The sequence below is a fragment of the Lepidochelys kempii genome, chromosome 1, assembly GCF_965140265.1.
Source record: "Lepidochelys kempii isolate rLepKem1 chromosome 1, rLepKem1.hap2, whole genome shotgun sequence".
In the NCBI taxonomy this organism is placed as follows: Eukaryota; Metazoa; Chordata; order Testudines; family Cheloniidae; genus Lepidochelys; species Lepidochelys kempii.
This window is the reverse complement of record NC_133256.1, coordinates 281,941,525-281,959,018: the sequence shown is the minus strand read 5'-3', so window position 1 is coordinate 281,959,018 and position 17,494 is coordinate 281,941,525. Positions and strand designations below refer to the sequence as shown.

Sequence of the window (17,494 nt, the reverse complement as noted above, 5' to 3'; positions counted from 1 at the left end):
TGGGGGTATATACATGTGGGTACCCATAGCAGTGCCGCTGATTTGAAGGTATACATTGTCCCCAAATGTGAAATAGTTATGGGTGAGGACAAAGTCACAAAGTTCAGCCACCAGGTTTGCCGTGACACTATCGGGGATAGTGTTCTTGACGGCTTGTAGTCCATCTTTGTGTGGAACGTTGGTGTAGAGGGCTTCTACATCCATAGTGGCCAGGATGGTGTTTTCAGGAAGATCACCGATGGATTGTAGTTTCCTCAGGAAGTCAGTGGTGTCTCGAAGATAGCTGGGAGTGCTGGTAGCGTAGGGCCTGAGGAGGGAGTTTACATAGCCAGACAATCCTGCTGTCAGGGTGCCAATGCCTGAGATGATGGGGCACCCAGGATTTCCAGGTTTATGGATCTTGGGTAGCAGATAGAATACACCAGGTTGAGGTTCCAGGGGTGTATCTGTGCGGATTTGTTCTTGTGCTTTTTCAGGGAGTTTCTTGAGCAAATGCTGTAGTTGCTTTTGGTAACCCTCAGTGGGATCAGAGGGTAATGGCTTGTAGAAAGTGGTGTTGGAGAGCTGCCGAGCAGCCTCTTGTTCATATTCCGACCTATTCATGATGACAACAGCACCTCCTTTGTCAGCCTTTTTGATTATGATGTCAGAGTTGTTTCTGAGGCTGTGGATGGCATTGTGTTCTGCACAGCTGAGGTTATGGGGCAAGTGATGCTGCTTTTCCACAATTTCAGCCCGTGCACGTCGGCGGAAGCACTCTATGTAGAAGTCCAGTCTGCTGTTTCGACCTTCAGGAGGAGTCCACCTAGAATCCTTCTTTTTATAGTGTTGGTAGGAAGGTCTCTGTGGATTAGTATGTTGTTCAGACGTGTGCTGGAAATATTCCTTGAGTCGGAGATGTCGAACATAGGATTCTAGGTCACCACAGAACTGTATCATGTTCGTGGGGGTGGAGGGGCAGAAGGAGAGGCCCCGAGATAGGACAGATTCTTCTGCTGGGCTAAGAGTATAGTTGGATAGATTTACAGTATTGCTGGGTGGGTTAAGGGAACCATTGCTGTGGCCCCTTGTGGCATGTAGTATATATACCTGGGGATTGGCAAATGCCTGTTAATCGGCTTCATTACCACTTGAATGGCTCTTTAAGTTTCAATGTGCTAATAGGTCTGGCAGGCTTTTTCACTTTTAAGTACTAGATGCACTCCAGAGGAAGACTCACCAGGCTGCAGCAGCCAGCTGTGGTGGGAGCCTACAGGAAGGGTCAGAACAGGGATAGGACGAGGCGGAAGGGTGAACACTAAGACCCAGGGATGCTCCACATTTTCAGGTGCCCTACGCAGCAGCTGCATATGTCTAAGGACACCCTTAACTGTGATCATCTAGTCAGACCTCCTGTATAACACAAACCATAGAACTTCCCCATAATAATTCCTAGAGCAGATCTGTTAAAGTTACGCCTTAGTTTCAGTCCAAAACAAGAAATGAAACACACACAGACAACACATCTTGAACTCCAGTTACTATACAGAGAATTAACATTGCTGTAAGAAGTGCATTGCTATAGAGTTCACTAATTTGGGCGATTCTAAACTCTAGAAGTTTCTGTCTGAAACGGAGGACGGGGTGCCAGTGGGGCGGGGGAAGTTTCCCCACCTACCACCAGCTGGAGCAATGCTGCTTGTTCGTCCCCTCCCCTCCCCTCCCCTGCCAGGAGCAACATCACATGCTCCTCCCCCCTCCCCTCCCTGGCCTATTCTTTGCCCAGCCAATAAAAATGCTCACTAAAACAGAAACTTGACAGCTTCAGTGCAAAATTTATTTACCACAATTTCTTCATTCGTTTTTTTGAGGCTGCTGAAGCTGAGTAGTTTCCTGTTACCAGTACCCTATTAAGCAGTTGTAATTTGAAGATAAAACTCAGCCTTCCAGCCAAAACACCATCCGGGGAGCTAAGAGCACCTTATATAGCTAAAATATTTTGCTTTCAAAGTTGGAACGTCAGAGAGACATGAAAATCATGCTGTCCCTTCCTGTGATGGTAGTATTGGCTCTCTCAGTTTGCTGCTACTCTTATGAGCCAAGTACTTTACCTGATACAAGAGACAAACAGTTTATTGAGGAGTGTGTGACAGCTCATAACCGTTTTCGGTCCCGGGTGAATCCAGCAGCCAGCAACATGCTTCACATGGTAAGGTGACCTTCAACAATATCACACAATTTTACTCCTCACTTGCACACAGATGGTGAATGTTGCAATGCTGTTAACAGTTCTCAGGAAGATTTACTTTTGTAACTGCTTGCAAAAGCTTTTCAGCTACGCCAACCCTCCTTGAATCATAGTCAAAAAAACAAAACCCACACCCCCAAAGCCTCAAACCACTTCAGTAAGACTCCAGTTATCACAGCTGGACATATACCTGCTCAGTGCCTCTCCCTGGGTTCCGATGGATTTTTCAAACCCCACTCTTACGCTTGAGGTTTATGGTATGAAAATCCTCCTTGTTTTAAACTGTCACAGCTCAGCAGCCTGTGTGATTTATGTGAAGCCTTAAATATGCCTATTAGTTGGTTTCCACCCCCTCCCGGCTCTCTTCAGTGTTGTGTGCTGTAAATCTACGCTGGAAGAGGACACTGTCATCAAGTTACTTTGTAGATTTTAAAGCTGTTTTGTTACCTGCTATGCTGTCTCAGGATTTTATCCAACAGAGGATTATTCACAGCTGGTGGTGGTCATAGAATATTTGGGTTGGAAGGGACCTCAGGAGGTCATCTAGTCCAACCCCCTGCTCAAAGCAGGACCAATCCCCAATTTTTGCCCCTATTTTGTTCCTATAACCTAGAGGTGCTGGGGCGGCAGCAGAGGCCCAAAAGAAACTAAACCAAATCTAACCAGGAATGAAGTCCCTGGCTGTCAGTTCTAGGATCATTCAGGCTCCCCATTCACCTGATTATTACTGTTGGGAGTGCAGTGTCTACCCATCCCACGCTTGGATACAGACAGATCCAGCCTTCTGTTAAAAATATACAAAATCCCCTTAAGGGGATAACTCCCATTTGTCAACTGCAACAGTGATTCCCTTTCCCTAGTTCAAGAGACTCACAAACTACATTGATAAATGTGTTATAAGTATGTAACAGAAACCCTGCTGTTCTGTTCAGAGGGACAAATCCTTGGGAGGGTTTCTTCAAAGTCCTGTTTCAGAGTAGCAGCTGTGTTAGTCTGTATCCGCAAAAAGAACAGGAGTACTTGTGGCACCTTAGAGACTAACAAATTTATTTGCGCATAAGCTTTCGTGAGCTATAGCTCACTTCATTGGATGCATTCAGTGGAAAATACAGTGTGGAGATTTATATACACAGAGAACATGAAACAATGGGAATGAAGCAGGAGAGCGGGGGGGGGAACCTTTTGTAGTGATAATCAAGGTGGACCAGTCCCTTATAATTTTTTATTATTAATTTATATTATAGCATCACCTAGAGGCCCCAGCCAAGCTCAGGGTCACCTTCTGCTAGGCATTGTACAAACCTGTAGTAAGAAAAGACAAATATAAAAGTCAAATATAAGACAGAAGGGGATACAAAAGGATTAAATGATTTGTCTATAGTCATCCAGTAGGGTAGTGGCAGAACTGGAAATGGAATATAACTCTCCTGAGTTTCAGTCTTGTGCCCAATCTACTAGACCATGCTGTTTATTACATATCTAGTGATGTTTAGAATGCTTAAAAGAGATTAATAATAGTCCATCTCTTACTTGGTTTATAATCTCTTACTTAGTTTAGAAGGTAAATAGATATTAACTTTATCTGGTTTGAATTGCCCTGGGCAGAAAGCAATAACATAACATAACAATATAACATTCAAAAACCAATCGGAGAACACTTCAAACTCTTTGGTCACTCGATAACAGACATAAAAGTGGCAATTCTTCAACAAAAAAACTTCAAAAACAGACTCCAACGAGAGACTGCTGAATTGGAATTAATTTGCAAACTGGATACAATTAACTTAGGCTTGAATAAAGACTGGGAGTGGATGGGTCATTACACAAAGTAAAACTATTTCCCCATGTTTATCCCCCTGCTGTTCCTCAGACGTTCTTGTCAGCTGCTGGAAATGGCCCACCTTGGTTATCACTACAAAAGGTCCCCTCCCCCCACTCTCCTGCTGGTAATAGCTCACCTTACCTGATCACTCTCATTACAGTGTATATGGTACCACCCATTGTTTCATGTACTCTGTGTATATAAATCTCCCCGCTGTATTTTCCACTGCATGCATCCGATGAAGTGAGCTGTAGCTCACGAAAGCTTATGCTCAAATAAATTTGTTAGTCTCTAAGTTGCCACAAGTACTCCTTTTCTTTTTTTAAAGTCCTGGGAAAACATCCCACCCTACCTAGTTCCTTTTCTTGTTAGGTTGGGTAATATTTAGGTTGTGATGCTTCCTGTATCTTCTTGTTGGAGAAGTCTCCATTACTGAACTTCAAGACAGGGAAATCAAGATATATTGATGCTGTGGCCAAATATACTCTAGGGAAAAATCTGCCACCACATAAGATGTACTGTGTCCATGCTCAGCAAAATCCCTGCCAACATTCTAAAACTCATTTGCATATATGACAATTGGAGTGACCAGCAACTGTGAATCCACCACCAGGAAAGAGGTGGCCGCTAAGAAGCGGACCCTATATACGCACAAACCATGAGTAACTTTGCTGAGACAACTACTGGAGAAGCAATTTTTTTTTCCTGGATAAACACCACAGATTGGAAGTTGGAAAATGTTTTTTTTCTTTTTATAGTTATGAGAATAGTGTGTTTTTGTTACAGTAACTCCTCACTTAATGTTGTCCCGGTTAACGTTGTTTTGTTATTAGGGAACATGCTCGTTTAAAGTTGTACAATGCTCCCTTATAATGTTGTTTGGCAGCCACCTTCTTTGTCCACTGCTTGCATTGGAGCTAGCTGATGGGGGTTGGAACCAGGGTGGACTGGCAGCTCCCCTATCAGCTCCCTTAAGTTCCCTGTGCAGGTTATCAATTGCTGGACAGTTCAGCTGTCCCTCCCCCCACTGCCGTGTGCTGCTCCTGCCCTCTGCCTTGGAGCTGCTCCCAGGAGCCTCCTGCATGCTGTGGGGGGGGGAGGGAAGAGGGGTGCTAATGTCAGAGTGTCCCCCTCCCCCCCACTCCTGCCCCCCATCTCCACAGAGCAGGGAGGAGGGACAGGAAGGGGATGGAGGGAGCTTGCTGGCAGCAGCTGCTGTCTCAACTTGCTGATCTACTTAAAAAGCAATGTACTTAGAGTGGGGTCAGCGTACTTAAAGGGGCAATGCACGTCTCTCACACTCACGGTATATGTCTCGGTGTCTCTCTGCCATGCTGTGTCTCCTCCCTCCATTCATGCTGCCTTGTAGAGTGTGAAGCTACATTAACAATGTGTTACCCTTGAGGGCTCAGTGGAGTGCTAGTTCATCATTTAGCAGTAAGGCATTCCCTGGGAAATATCCCACCCTCTTCCACCCTCTGACTCCACCACCTCAACCAAGCTTCACAATCATAATTGTTGTGTAAAGTATTAAATTGTTTGTTTAAAATTTTTGTACTGTGTAGATGTGTGGGGGTATGCACACACACAAATCTAGTCTTTTGTCAGGCGAAAAAATTTCTTTGGAACCTAACCCCCTCTATTTACATTAATTCTTATGGGGAAAATTGGATTTGCTTAACATCGTTTCACTTAAATTAGCATTTTTCAGGAACATAACTACAACGTTAAGCGAGGAGTTACTGTACGTGCTGGTTCAAAGCTTCCAGATGAAGCTGGCCCTCTCACTAGGTTCTACCTGGGTCCTGTCTGCCTATGCCCCTCAAGGTTCTTTTACTGGTGCCTATCAGCATCCTGAGTCTTGTACGTCTTATTGAAAGAGCACTAGGGTTGTATATTAGGATTACAGCAATGAAGTGCAAAATTTCTTTGTTTTAAATTAGACACAAAATCTGAAGAATTATGCTCACAAATTATAGGAGAAAGATTATATTACAACTAGTATGAGGCCTAAAAACCTTGACAGCATTATTTTTGAAGGAGGTCAGACTAATTCAACCCCGCCCCCCAATGAGGTACCTAATGTGGAAGAAGCAATAGAGGAAGTGCCAAAATCTATTGTGAAATACAGTGTAGTGTAAAACCACACACTGCTTAGCTCTTCAACAATTAGAAGTTAAGTATGACTAAGACAAGAGAAGTACAGTATTTCACTTGGAGCCCTTGTTTACCTCAGGGCAAATCTATACTACAAAATTAAGTTGACCTAAGTTACACTGATATATAGCCACCACAGAATTGAATCAATTTTACACGTCCACACTACTCCTTTTGTTGGTGGTGTGCATCCTCACCAGGAGCGTTTGTGCTGATTTAACTGCTAGCATGGGGCATTGTGGGACAGTTTCTGAAAGGCAGCAATAGTCAGTATAAGCAAAGCATGTCTACACTGACAGTGCATAAACCTAACTACATCGACTTAAGTGCTACATCTCTCTCAGAGGTGGAGTTAATAAGTCAGTGTAGAGGGCGACTTACATCGGTGGGAGCTACATATTATTGTGGACACTTACAAAGAATTAGGTCAATGTAAGCTGCCTTATGTCAATCTAACTCTGTAGTATAGACCAGGCCTCAGATCACGCTCAGGATTCTATCTAGAGATATAAGAGAACAAACTCAAGATATTCCACCTTTTTGAGAATAGCCTTTTTAAAATGGATGTGAGAAGCATTTCCTCTTTCTCTTCATGCAAGCAACAAAAATACAAGACGAGGCTGTTGACAGTGTTTGTGGTGTCTTTAGCATCTAAAGAATATGCCAATTTCAAAATAACTATACACATCTTACTGGGAGGTTACAGAGGCATTACCAAAGAAGATAGACTGTCAAATTCTTCGTTGCAAACAAGTGAATGACAAATGTAACCCTTCCCCCCTGCTCAGTTTGTGTGAAGGCACTCTTTGGGCCTCATCCAAAGGCCATTCAAGTCAGTGGAAAGACTCCCAGTGACTGCAATGGGATTTGGACGTGTCACTTTCTTGCAAGTATTCAACTGTTCATGCACTGTTCACTTTGGGTACATTGACACTTCCTCAGGGACCATGCTTCCCAGCATAGGTAAACAGACACGCACTAGCTTTGCTCGAGCTGGTTCGCTAAAAATAGTGGGGTAGCATGGGTGGCAGCTTGGGCTAGCTGCCTGGTGCAAACCTGCCCACTGCCCCAAGGTACAGAGTCTGGCGGCTAGCTTGAGCCACCGCCCATGCTGCCCTGGCTACACTGCTATTTTTAGCATATTAGCAGGAGCAGAGCCAGCACATCCTTCTCCCCACACTGGGAAGCGTGCTCCCAGATGTAATGTAGTGATATTCTTTGCGTGTACAGTGGTGGGCCATTGGTCACCCAAGTCATATGGCATTGTTTCTGCTCCCTAATTTGATGTGTGAATTATTTTTAAATGTGAGAATAAAAATTGATGAGGAGTTATTGAAAAATAATGAATATGTTTTCCATGTGGTATTTGTACAAAAAAACAGCCATTCCTCACACACTCTTATTGGCTTTTCACATGAATCAATCTTTGTTTATGTGAACAAAGATGCATTCACACGGAAAGCAAATAAGAGTTATAAATATGGTCAAACAAATCAGTCCTTTGGGATCTGAGTGTTTACAAACACTGTTTTTGCGGGAGTCAACCAACTCTAACTAGGAGTAGTCACACAAATAGGAAAAAAAATTCACAGATTGTTTTCGGAGGTAGAGGAGAAAAATTGAATTGTAAAGAAGAACAAAAACTACAGAACAGGTCCCCTAAACTCTCTGAACCAAATTCACTACTTGCAACCATTGTCTGGGTCTCTTTCTTAAAACTCATAGGGGTTGCACAGATGTAACAAGGAGTATTACTCTTAACTTGTAATAATATTAAGGCTGGAATATTCATTCAAGCAGATCTATTGTATTTGTTCTCTTTAAAAATTAGGGAAATATCAAGTAACAGTTTGTCTAAATTACTGACAAAAGCTTGATAAACCAGTCAACATGAAAAAACAAACTTCACGAATATTTTGTTGGGCAAGTTGTTTTTATATCGATTTTGTGAGACAAACCCAAGCAAAGTCAAAGATTTAAACCATAAAAGCTGACATTATAACTCACCTGTTCTGAAAGGAAATCACCTCAACTTGAGTTAGTTACTAAATGTCAGATAAAAATATCTTCGCTTTTGTTGATTTATGCACAATTCGCTTTTACGGTCTTAGCTACAAAAAGAAAGGGAAAAAATATATATTTGCAGTGGGTTATAAAATGTATCTCTAAAATATGTTTAGAAATTACCTCAGTTTAATACTACTGTAACATAATACAGTTGTCAGCATATTTCAAGTACTGTACTTAGATAAATGTCATAAGCTACATTTCATAAAATTTAAAGTCTCATTGTGTTAGTTTTACATTTCTAATGATCATTTAGTCCTTGACAGAGCAGTTAGTATTGATAATTAATTTGAAAAGAAGAAAGTTTATTTACAGACACTTAGGCAGTCAGGAGATGCAACAGAAATTCCACAAGTTAAAATTTTTCTAAAAAACAAAATACCTCATGCAAGCATGGAATTGACTGGGTCACTGAATTTTCACAATAAAAAGGGGTCTTTTTAAAGATACAAGTGTAAGATCCTAGGGCTGAGTTTTCAGAAAGACACAACTCTACATTTGTCCCAGAAGGTTTTGTGTGCACAAAGAAAAAGAAAAAGAAAAAGCAAAAGCAAAAGCAAAAGCAAAAGCAAAACCAAAACACTTGTGGAAATAGGCATTTGAGTACACAAATTTCATAGACAGCAATTTGACTGTCTGATTTGCGTTTGTTTATGTAAATATGGATTTGGAGCCAGCATTTGCACTCACAGAACTTGTGAGTACAAATTTACAGGCAGAGTTTAAACCACGTTAGAAGTTTGGCTCATGGTATGCACATGACTTGATTAGAAAGTCAAGGAGCTCTGCCAACGGACATGCATATTAAGCTCTCATTGACTTTAATGTTAACCACAGACACAGACAGGATTTGCTCTAGGATTGTGCAAAAAATTGGAACATCTGGGATTTTCCTCAGCCCATAAAACTGGACAGATGGCAACACAAATTTGCTCTGAAATACCTATGTTGCTCTTGAAAATTAGTTCTTTAACACAGCAATGAATCCCCATTTTTGACTAAAAAGAGCTTAAATGCCTACATTTATTTTCCAAACAATTTTAGTGTTTGTCTTATAAACCCAGAACTTTTAACGTGCCTGTCTGAATGAGTGGTTAAACTTATCAAAAACTGTCCTGTGTACTCATTTATCAGCTGGTTCTATAAAACTCCCGAACCCTTTCTTGGAAATCTCCAAGGAGGCCAGGAATGAATAGATATGCAGAACATATGAAATTTTCACATCTGTGAGTAGCCTCCCTAGGAAATTCCTTTGCATTACTGTTATGCCAATGTAACTGAAAAGGGTTTGCGTCTGTCTTTACATTTGGCAGAGCTGGGACCCTGATTTGGCAAAGACAGCCAGAGCATGGGCAAAGACATGTCAGTTTAAACATAATATCTATCTCAAGATACGTGGGAAGGCCCACCCTACCTTTACTTCTGTTGGAGAAAACATCTGGACTGGGTCTCTCCACATTTTTTCTGTGACTGCAGCCCTCACTAGTTGGTACAATGAATTCAAAGACTACACCTATGGCACCAACACTTGCACCAACGTGTGTGGCCATTACACTCAGGTAAGTCATTTGCTACATTTCTCCAGCTGAACTTCAGAATTATTTTTGTCGATTGTAATTTAAAATGGGAGAGTCTTATTCCAATTCAACAAACTATTTTCTAAGTCTTGTAATCACACTGTGCGCATGCGCTTTTTATTTCACTGTTTTAGAAAGGGCCCTTGAAATAAAGAGGAATTTTTTTTTTTATCTTTTAAATTTAATCTTATTTGTGTTTCCCTGAAAGAGACTCTCTTCTAGCAAGGAATCAGATACAGACCCTCAGGCTAGTAGCAGCAGTACAGGTTATTTAAGAGTTCAGAATGGGCTCAAAATCAGAATGGGGCAAGACTGGAAACTGGCTACAGGGTCTTTCAGTTTTAGGTCAGAAATTCAAAAAGATCAGGCTCAGATTGGTAATGACTAAAAAAATCATTATTACTGTTACCCGCTGTCTAATCCAGAAGCTATTTGCAATGCACAGCTTTATTCAGCCTATATTTATGAAAAATATGCACCATTTTTATGTGCAAGTAGGAGGTTTGCTTTATATTAACTATCTACATATTCTTACATATATATAGCTCTCACTTTTATAAAGAGTCCCATTAAAAACTGCTTTCTGACTGCACAGTGGCCTATATGTTAAATGAAATTGTGGCATCAGTCCAGTTCATAGCAGATAAGGTTCATGTCTCCTGTGGGCAGTCTCACCAAAAAGAGGCAAAGGATCATGCAGCCATGAAGGCTGAGCTGTTGAGCTTTGCCTATAGACAAAAAGAGGATTTCAGTTTCTGGGAACATCATACCAGCATTTTTTGGGAGCAGTAAATTCACTAAAACTTTTTATAACAAGTTTAAAATAGGGTGGAGGAATGGTTAGCGAACAGAAAGTCACATTCCTGGGATGCTGAGAGGCAGGAATCCAGCTGACACCCTTTCATTCTCATTGGATAAAGGGTAACTTTAGGTACTTTGAGCCAAACTGTACTTTTAGATAAATGTACATAACCTAACTGGCTTCAGCATGTGGGGAAATTGAGCTGAGTGAGAGATGAGCTGAATTGGGCCTTTATTGCAAGTCATGTCTTTGACCTATTAACACTTTTCCAGATAGAAAAATAGTGCGGGTCAGTGGACTACAATGAAGTCAATGAGACTGATTCAACACACCTAACCTTCACGTTTGCTAGAAGAAGTCAACTACCTGCCCAAGTTATTTTCCTAGTCACACAAGATCAACATATGAAAATGCATCAGTGGAAAGAATTCCCGTTTGCCAGTGTTTTCAATAATTTAATGTCTTCTCCTTTATATGCATTTAAACATGACATATTTTGGGACAGGCTTGGTTACTTTTTGCAGAAGCCAGTCCCTGTACAGCATTCTACTTAGGCTATGTCTACATTGGCATTTGTCGGTATAACTTATGTTGCGCAGGGGTGTGAAAAACACACAGTCCTGAGTGACGTAAGTTACACCAACAGAAGCACCAGTGTGGACAGCGCTATGTCAGCAGGAGATGCTCTCCCGCCAACATAGCTACTACCACTTATTGGAGGTGATTTAATTACGTTGACGGGAGAGCTCTCTCCCGTCAGCATGGAGCGGCTACATGGGAAGTCTTACAGCAGTGCAGCTGCATCGGGACAGCTGTGCCACAGTCAGGTCTCTAGTGTAGACATGACTTCACGCTGTACCTCATCTTTATGTTCCTGACTTATCCATTGTAAACGGTGCCCTGGATCTTCCACCTTTTCTTAGCTGGTACAGACCTTCTGTTTCCAGCCTGCTGATCCATTTACCTCCCTAGTCCTGTCTCCCCAGAAACGAGGCCTCACCCGTGTCCAATTACTCATGTCAAGCCAGGCCTGGACAAATGAGGAGCCCCTAGGATACATTTTTCTTAGTTCAGCAATTCTGTGTGTGTGTCACAAGTACAGTAGCAGTCTCTCTGTAGTCCCATGAATGTTAAATCGGGTATTTGATTGTAGCTTATGGTCCACTGCTTTTCAGGTTGTTTGGGCGACAAGTTACAAAGTTGGCTGCGCTGTTCACTTTTGCCCTACAGTGACAGGGTTTCATGGATCGAAGGCAGCCCATTTCGTTTGCAACTATGGGCCAGCGTAAGTCCTCTCATTACAATTATTGTACAAGGCTGTGGTGTGGGGGAGGAGCGACTCGTTACTTTCCGAGAAACTCGTGTTGACAGTGCTTGAAGCAGCAATGAGATCTTCCAGAGGAAGCCATGCCCAATTCTCTTTGCTCAGGGAGAGGGCTACCCACTGGAGTCAATAAAGGGGCCAAAGGTAAAATAGGGGAGATGCTGGAAGATGGACTGCATTGAATATTTGAGCAACTGATCTTCTGATTGGTTTGCCAGTGATACACCATACACTTGATGTTACTTCTGAGCATGCATGGAAATTTTTTAAGACTTTTGGCAGGAGTTCAACCCTAATTTTGAAATTTACATTCAGGGGATTTAGCCCTTAAACACAGAGCCTTTATCTGTGTAAACCTCGCCACTCCTTTTATCTATTCAGTGGCCCTTTGGGGGGAGGGGAGTAGTTCTCCAATTTAACTAGGTCATTCTATACATAGGGTATGTCTATACTGCAATTGGAGGTGTGGTGGTAGCTTGGGTGGACATACCTGAGCTAGCTTTAATCTAACTAGGGCAAGTACTAACAGCAGTAAAGCCGCAGCAGCAAGGAGTCCAGCCTAGATTTGCCACCCAAGTACTTAGGGTTCCCGGCTCACAGGCCAAGTAATTACCCAGGGTCCTGGGCAGACTTGTACAGCCTCACACTGAAGCCCATGCTGATGTGACTTCACTGTTCTCAATTTTCAGGCTAGCTAGTTTATACGATGCATCATCCCTCCCTTCCTCCCCCACCCCCAATTGCAGTGCAGACATACCCTAGGGTATGACTAGATTGACTAGAATACAAGACTGTACTTGCAAATATGTCAAACCAGTGCTTTATAAATTGTAATGCAGTATCCTTGGACTTCTAATACATCTCTTGATACTATGTGAGCCAGCATCCTATTGGTGTCCTTTACCGCTGCTGAATAGTGGATTGAAACTCTGTATGCCGTGTTTCTTGTACACCCAAATTCTATCCTTTAGCATGTGAGCTAACCCAATCAAACTATACTTCATTTGGGCATTAGTTCCATGAGTGTGCCTTTTGATTTAGTGACATTCAACCCTGTGCAGGGGGAGAGCACAAAAGCTATGGACCACTTAAATTCCACTTAATCCTTCATTTGAGTGCTTTGTCCTCAAGAGCGTTTACTGGAGATTATATAAACAAACAAATATGGGGTGAAATCCTGGCCCCATTGAGTTCAGCTGGGCTACAATTTCACCCAGACAGTCCCTAGAAAGGAAGGAGGGTGCGGAAAGAGAGAGAGAGGGAGAGACAATCGATGCCTATAACAGGCTGCATATAAACTGAAATAAAATAGCTCCCTTACAGATTCCCAGCCAGCCTGACAGGGATTCCTCTGTATTAAAAGGTGCAGTGCTCACAGTGTTCAGTAACTCTTTCAGTAGCATAGCTAAATACCACACTTTCAAAGTTCTCAGCATCTGGAAGTTGACATTTGGCCGTGTTAGACAAAACTTCATTAAAATGGAGTTCCTAAACATGGGGTCCAGTCATTCCTACTCTCTTCCATTTCACTGCATGTTCTGTGTGCAAGGGACTTTGCTGTAGTATTTCCTCATGATAAAATAATTGCAACAAAACGTGAACCCAAGACAGTCAAATTCTTCCCAAGGAGGTCAATATCAGAACAAAGTTGTCCCTCTTTTCAGTGGGAATTATCTGACACAGCCTTATAACACGGGAGCAGCATGCAGCAAATGCAACGGTGAGAAGTGTGTGGATAACCTATGTGGTAAGTAAAAAGGAAAGTTCCTCACTGAATGATATCATATGGAAAGACCCATAAATAAGACATAATATCAATGGACCATTGTCACAAGACAATGGTTGCTTGCTTTCAAGTATGTATGAGAAACGACATCCAAAAGCCAAGTATGGTGGGGATCCACATGGAGGAGGAAAATATGAAGAACCCTTTTCCACCCCAGGTAGCAAGAGACACTCTTAGCACACCGGTGAGCATTAGGAGTGAGCCAGGCTAATACCCCCACCAGTGCAACAAAACTGCAAGGGAATGGCTAGCCAGCCTGGGATCACAGCTAGGCCCAACCTTCTGTAAGCGTATGATTTGCTCCCCACCACGTGCTTGGGGTGGGGATGCAAAGAGGCAATATGCTGGTTTTTCAAAAGGAACATGAAGCAGCCCAGCTGGAAAAGTTTTCAGAAAATGTTCAGCCCAGTGACTGTACCACTGTGGATAACTACTTAATAGTCATTGGGCCAGAGTCAGAGAACACAACATTACAATCCACCTGGCAGGTGGAAGACACAGGGTCCAGTCCCCCTGCTCCAATCTCTCTTTTGTTATTTATCCACAGTGGAACAGCTTCAAAAGAAGAAACTGAGGGAGCCCCAACATCAGAATATCCCAAAGCTCAGGGGTTAGAACCTGCTCCTGGGGAAGGGAGACCCCTGTTCAAATCCTTCCCCTCCCCTCAGAGAGGGAGAGTGGGGAATTGAACCAGCATCACTTCCTCCTCTGGCTGTTTTGGACGGAGCAAGGCAGACGCCAAACTCATTCCTGCAAGAGGTGCCTAAACTGCCTGACTCCACGCTCTGGATTCCCATTCATGCATCACTAAGCAGAGAGAGGTGCCTAAGTCCAGGCTGCAGGGAGACGGGGCTATCTCAGAGGGAGTGGGGCAAAGGACACACCCCTCTCATCAGCATCTCCCATTGGCTATCTTAGGCTGCTCCCCATCTAGTGTGTTGGCTTTTGTGGAATGCATTAAGAGGCACTAGTCTCTCCCCATTCCTTGTATAGGAGCCTAAATGAGACTCTGTGGATCAGTGTTTGTTCTGTGATTTTCTAGAGGCCTAAAAGTTAAGTGTTGCGATGTTCAGCATTGTAGCTCCTAGGTCCCTTTGTGGCTCCAAGCCTAAGTAAATAGCGATAGCATTAGTTGCAGTGATCAAATCCTACTTCCTCTATTTCAGTCATTAGGGGCTAAAAGAAGCAGGTGGTTATGAGCAAGTTCCGTCTAAGCGAGGCCCGGAAGTATACGTTATTCTCAGATTTCCTCTTTTGAGAATTTTTTCAATGTTTTATTAAAGTGAAACAGACATATTTGTATTACACCCAGGTGAGAAAAGCACAGATCCTGGAACATCTTGTTATGTACCCAAGTTCTCAATTATTTTTCATTTTTTTTAATTAAAATGGTTTCTAACTGGTAAACATGTTTATGTTCCTTTCTCTTCTCTTGCCAGAAAATCCAGAGCGTGAGAAAGTCATAAGTATGTATCAGATATTGTTTCTTGAATTTGTTACCTTAAGTACAGTTATGCTGGAAAATAATTCCTCGTTTTGTTTATAGGTAACTCTGGATGGTATCCAGACTGGGACAAGTATCCAGACCAGGATAAAGCCATGTGTGACCAGTACTGCATCACTGTTCTAATTTTAAGGCCATCGCTAATTGTACTGACTTTTGGAGCTGTCTGGTTTCTACAGAAGCATTATCCCCAAATATCTGTAAGTGACTAATATGCATTTGAAAGATTGCAGGAACACTTTGGGCTATTCTGCTCCTATTCCAAGTGCAGATTTCCCATTATTAGTGTGTGGGGAGTGGGGGAGAATCTAACACAATGATCTGTAGAATGAGGCCTATTCTATTAATGATAAATTGCATGTGATTTGAAAATAGATAAATGCAAAAAAGCCACCCACAACCCTTAATCCAAGGTAACTATCTGAATATAGGTGAAGGCTCACTGTAAGTCACTTGGTTAAGGGCCAGAGTTCAGGGCATGAATTCACCCTTCTCTTTTACGTGCCCTGATATTTGAGGACCTAACTGCACAAGCTTAAGGACATATTAACATACAGCTAATTAGTGCTGTCCTTACCCACAAGGATAGTTGAATAGAAGTCAATTGGATTACCTATGTGAGTAAATGAGGCAAGATGTGGCCTGTAACCTTTTGCATTTGACACTGTAGGTGTTTGGTTTTTGTTTAAATGTTTGAGGGGATGAAGAGAAGAGTCACAAGTTTCTTAGCTAGCAGGCACCCTCAGTCCAGCCAAAGGCCACCTGGTGCCCTTCCTCATCCTCCTGCACCTCAGTCATATGTGCATTTCTTGACAGGCACCAGTTAGTGGCAGGTGACTAGTGTTTGTTCTTACTGTGGGCTGAGCACCGGATATAGCCGTGCAGTTATTGAAATGTGCATTCCCTCTCAGAGCTTGCAAAGCGTAAACTTTTGTAACTGGAAAACTACTGATTAGATTTTCTTCACTTAGATCTTTTGATTAGATTGTGAGCTCTTTGAGACAGAGACTGTGTCTTTATTGTTGGGTGGAAAGCACCTAGCATGTTGTGAGGACTACCAGAATATAAAGAACAATAAACTCATGCTTTCTAGAGTTTAATGAAGTCTAAAAGCAAGTCAAATAGAAGAAAATACTTCAAACCTGCAATAAAAGTTATCTATTTCACTTTATACAATGTGCATCATAATTCAATAGTTACATAGCCTAAACAATGTTTACCTACAAGGGGCCCAATCTTGCAAACACTTAGGCATGTGAGTAGCTTTGCCTATGTGAACAAACCCATTAGTTTAACTATGCAAAAGAATAAAAGGACACAAATCTGACATCAGAAATTATAACATTAAAAAACCAGTAGGAGAACACTTCAACCTCTCTGACCACTCAATAACTTAAAGACTTAAAGATAACAATTTTGCAACAGAAAAGCTTCAAAAAAACAGACTCCAACGAGAAACTTCTGAACTTGAATTAATTTGCAAACTAGATACCATTAACTTGGGCTTGAATAGAGATTGGGAATGGCTGGACTATTACACAAATTGATTCTATTTCCTCATGTTAAGTATCCTCACACCTTCTTGTCAACTGTCTGAAATGGGCCATCTTGATTATCACAAAAGTTTTTTTTTCCCTCCTGCTGATAATAGCTCATCTTAATTAATTAGCCTCTTAGAGTTGGTATGGCAACGTCCACCTTTTCATGTTCTCTGTATGTATATATATCTTCTTACTATATGTTCCATTCTAGGCATCTGATGAAGTAGGCTGTGCTCAAATAAATTTGTTAGTCTCTAAGGTGCTGCAAGTACTCCTGTTCTTTTTCCGGATACAGACTAACACGGCTGCTACTCTGAAACCTGTCATTAGCTTAACTGACTACTTGTGAGAATGTTACTTATATGCATTAAGTGTTTACAGGCCTGGGCCCTAGCCATTCCTCTGAGACCCCCCCAGAATAAAAGACAACACCCTCACTTGCTCATCTCATCTCTTCCAAAACATTTGGCTGAGTAAGAAGTATTTGCAACATCCCCTGTGACAAATCTTGGGGCTCTGTCAAAGAGAGCAAGATGATTTGGGGAATCTATGTGCAACCTACAAACTGTTTGGTGTTATTCACCCTCTGTAAGCCCTTACGATTATTTTAAACTGTATTCTGACTACATACTCCTTGTGCTAAACACAAAGGGAAGGGTGCCTGACTGTCTGTCTTTGAACAAGACT

General features: G+C 42.1%; 1 protein-coding gene across 1 annotated transcript; it reads left to right on the top strand.

Annotated features, from left to right (window-relative positions):
• The first annotated feature begins 1,801 nt into the window (after positions 1-1,801).
• LOC140905095 (glioma pathogenesis-related protein 1-like) lies at positions 1,802-17,036 on the top strand. The gene is made up of 6 exons (XM_073327734.1): positions 1,802-2,188; positions 9,587-9,832; positions 11,828-11,937; positions 13,641-13,723; positions 15,202-15,228; positions 15,309-17,036. Exons 1-6 carry the CDS (start codon positions 2,009-2,011, stop codon positions 15,476-15,478), a joined length of 816 nt encoding a protein of 271 aa, XP_073183835.1. The 5' UTR covers positions 1,802-2,008; the 3' UTR covers positions 15,479-17,036.
• Positions 17,037-17,494: the final 458 nt, after the last annotated feature.

Excerpts from the sequence above, each read along its gene's own strand:
- LOC140905095 (XM_073327734.1), top strand. The coding sequence starts at position 2,009 with ATGAAAATCATGCTGTCCCTTCCTGTGATGGTAGTATTGGCTCTCTCA. Across the intron at positions 2,189-9,586 it reads CCAGCAACATGCTTCACATG|AGCTGGGACCCTGATTTGGC; the intron begins GTAAGGTGACCT and ends TACATTTGGCAG. Across the intron at positions 11,938-13,640 it reads GTTTGCAACTATGGGCCAGC|TGGGAATTATCTGACACAGC; the intron begins GTAAGTCCTCTC and ends CCCTCTTTTCAG.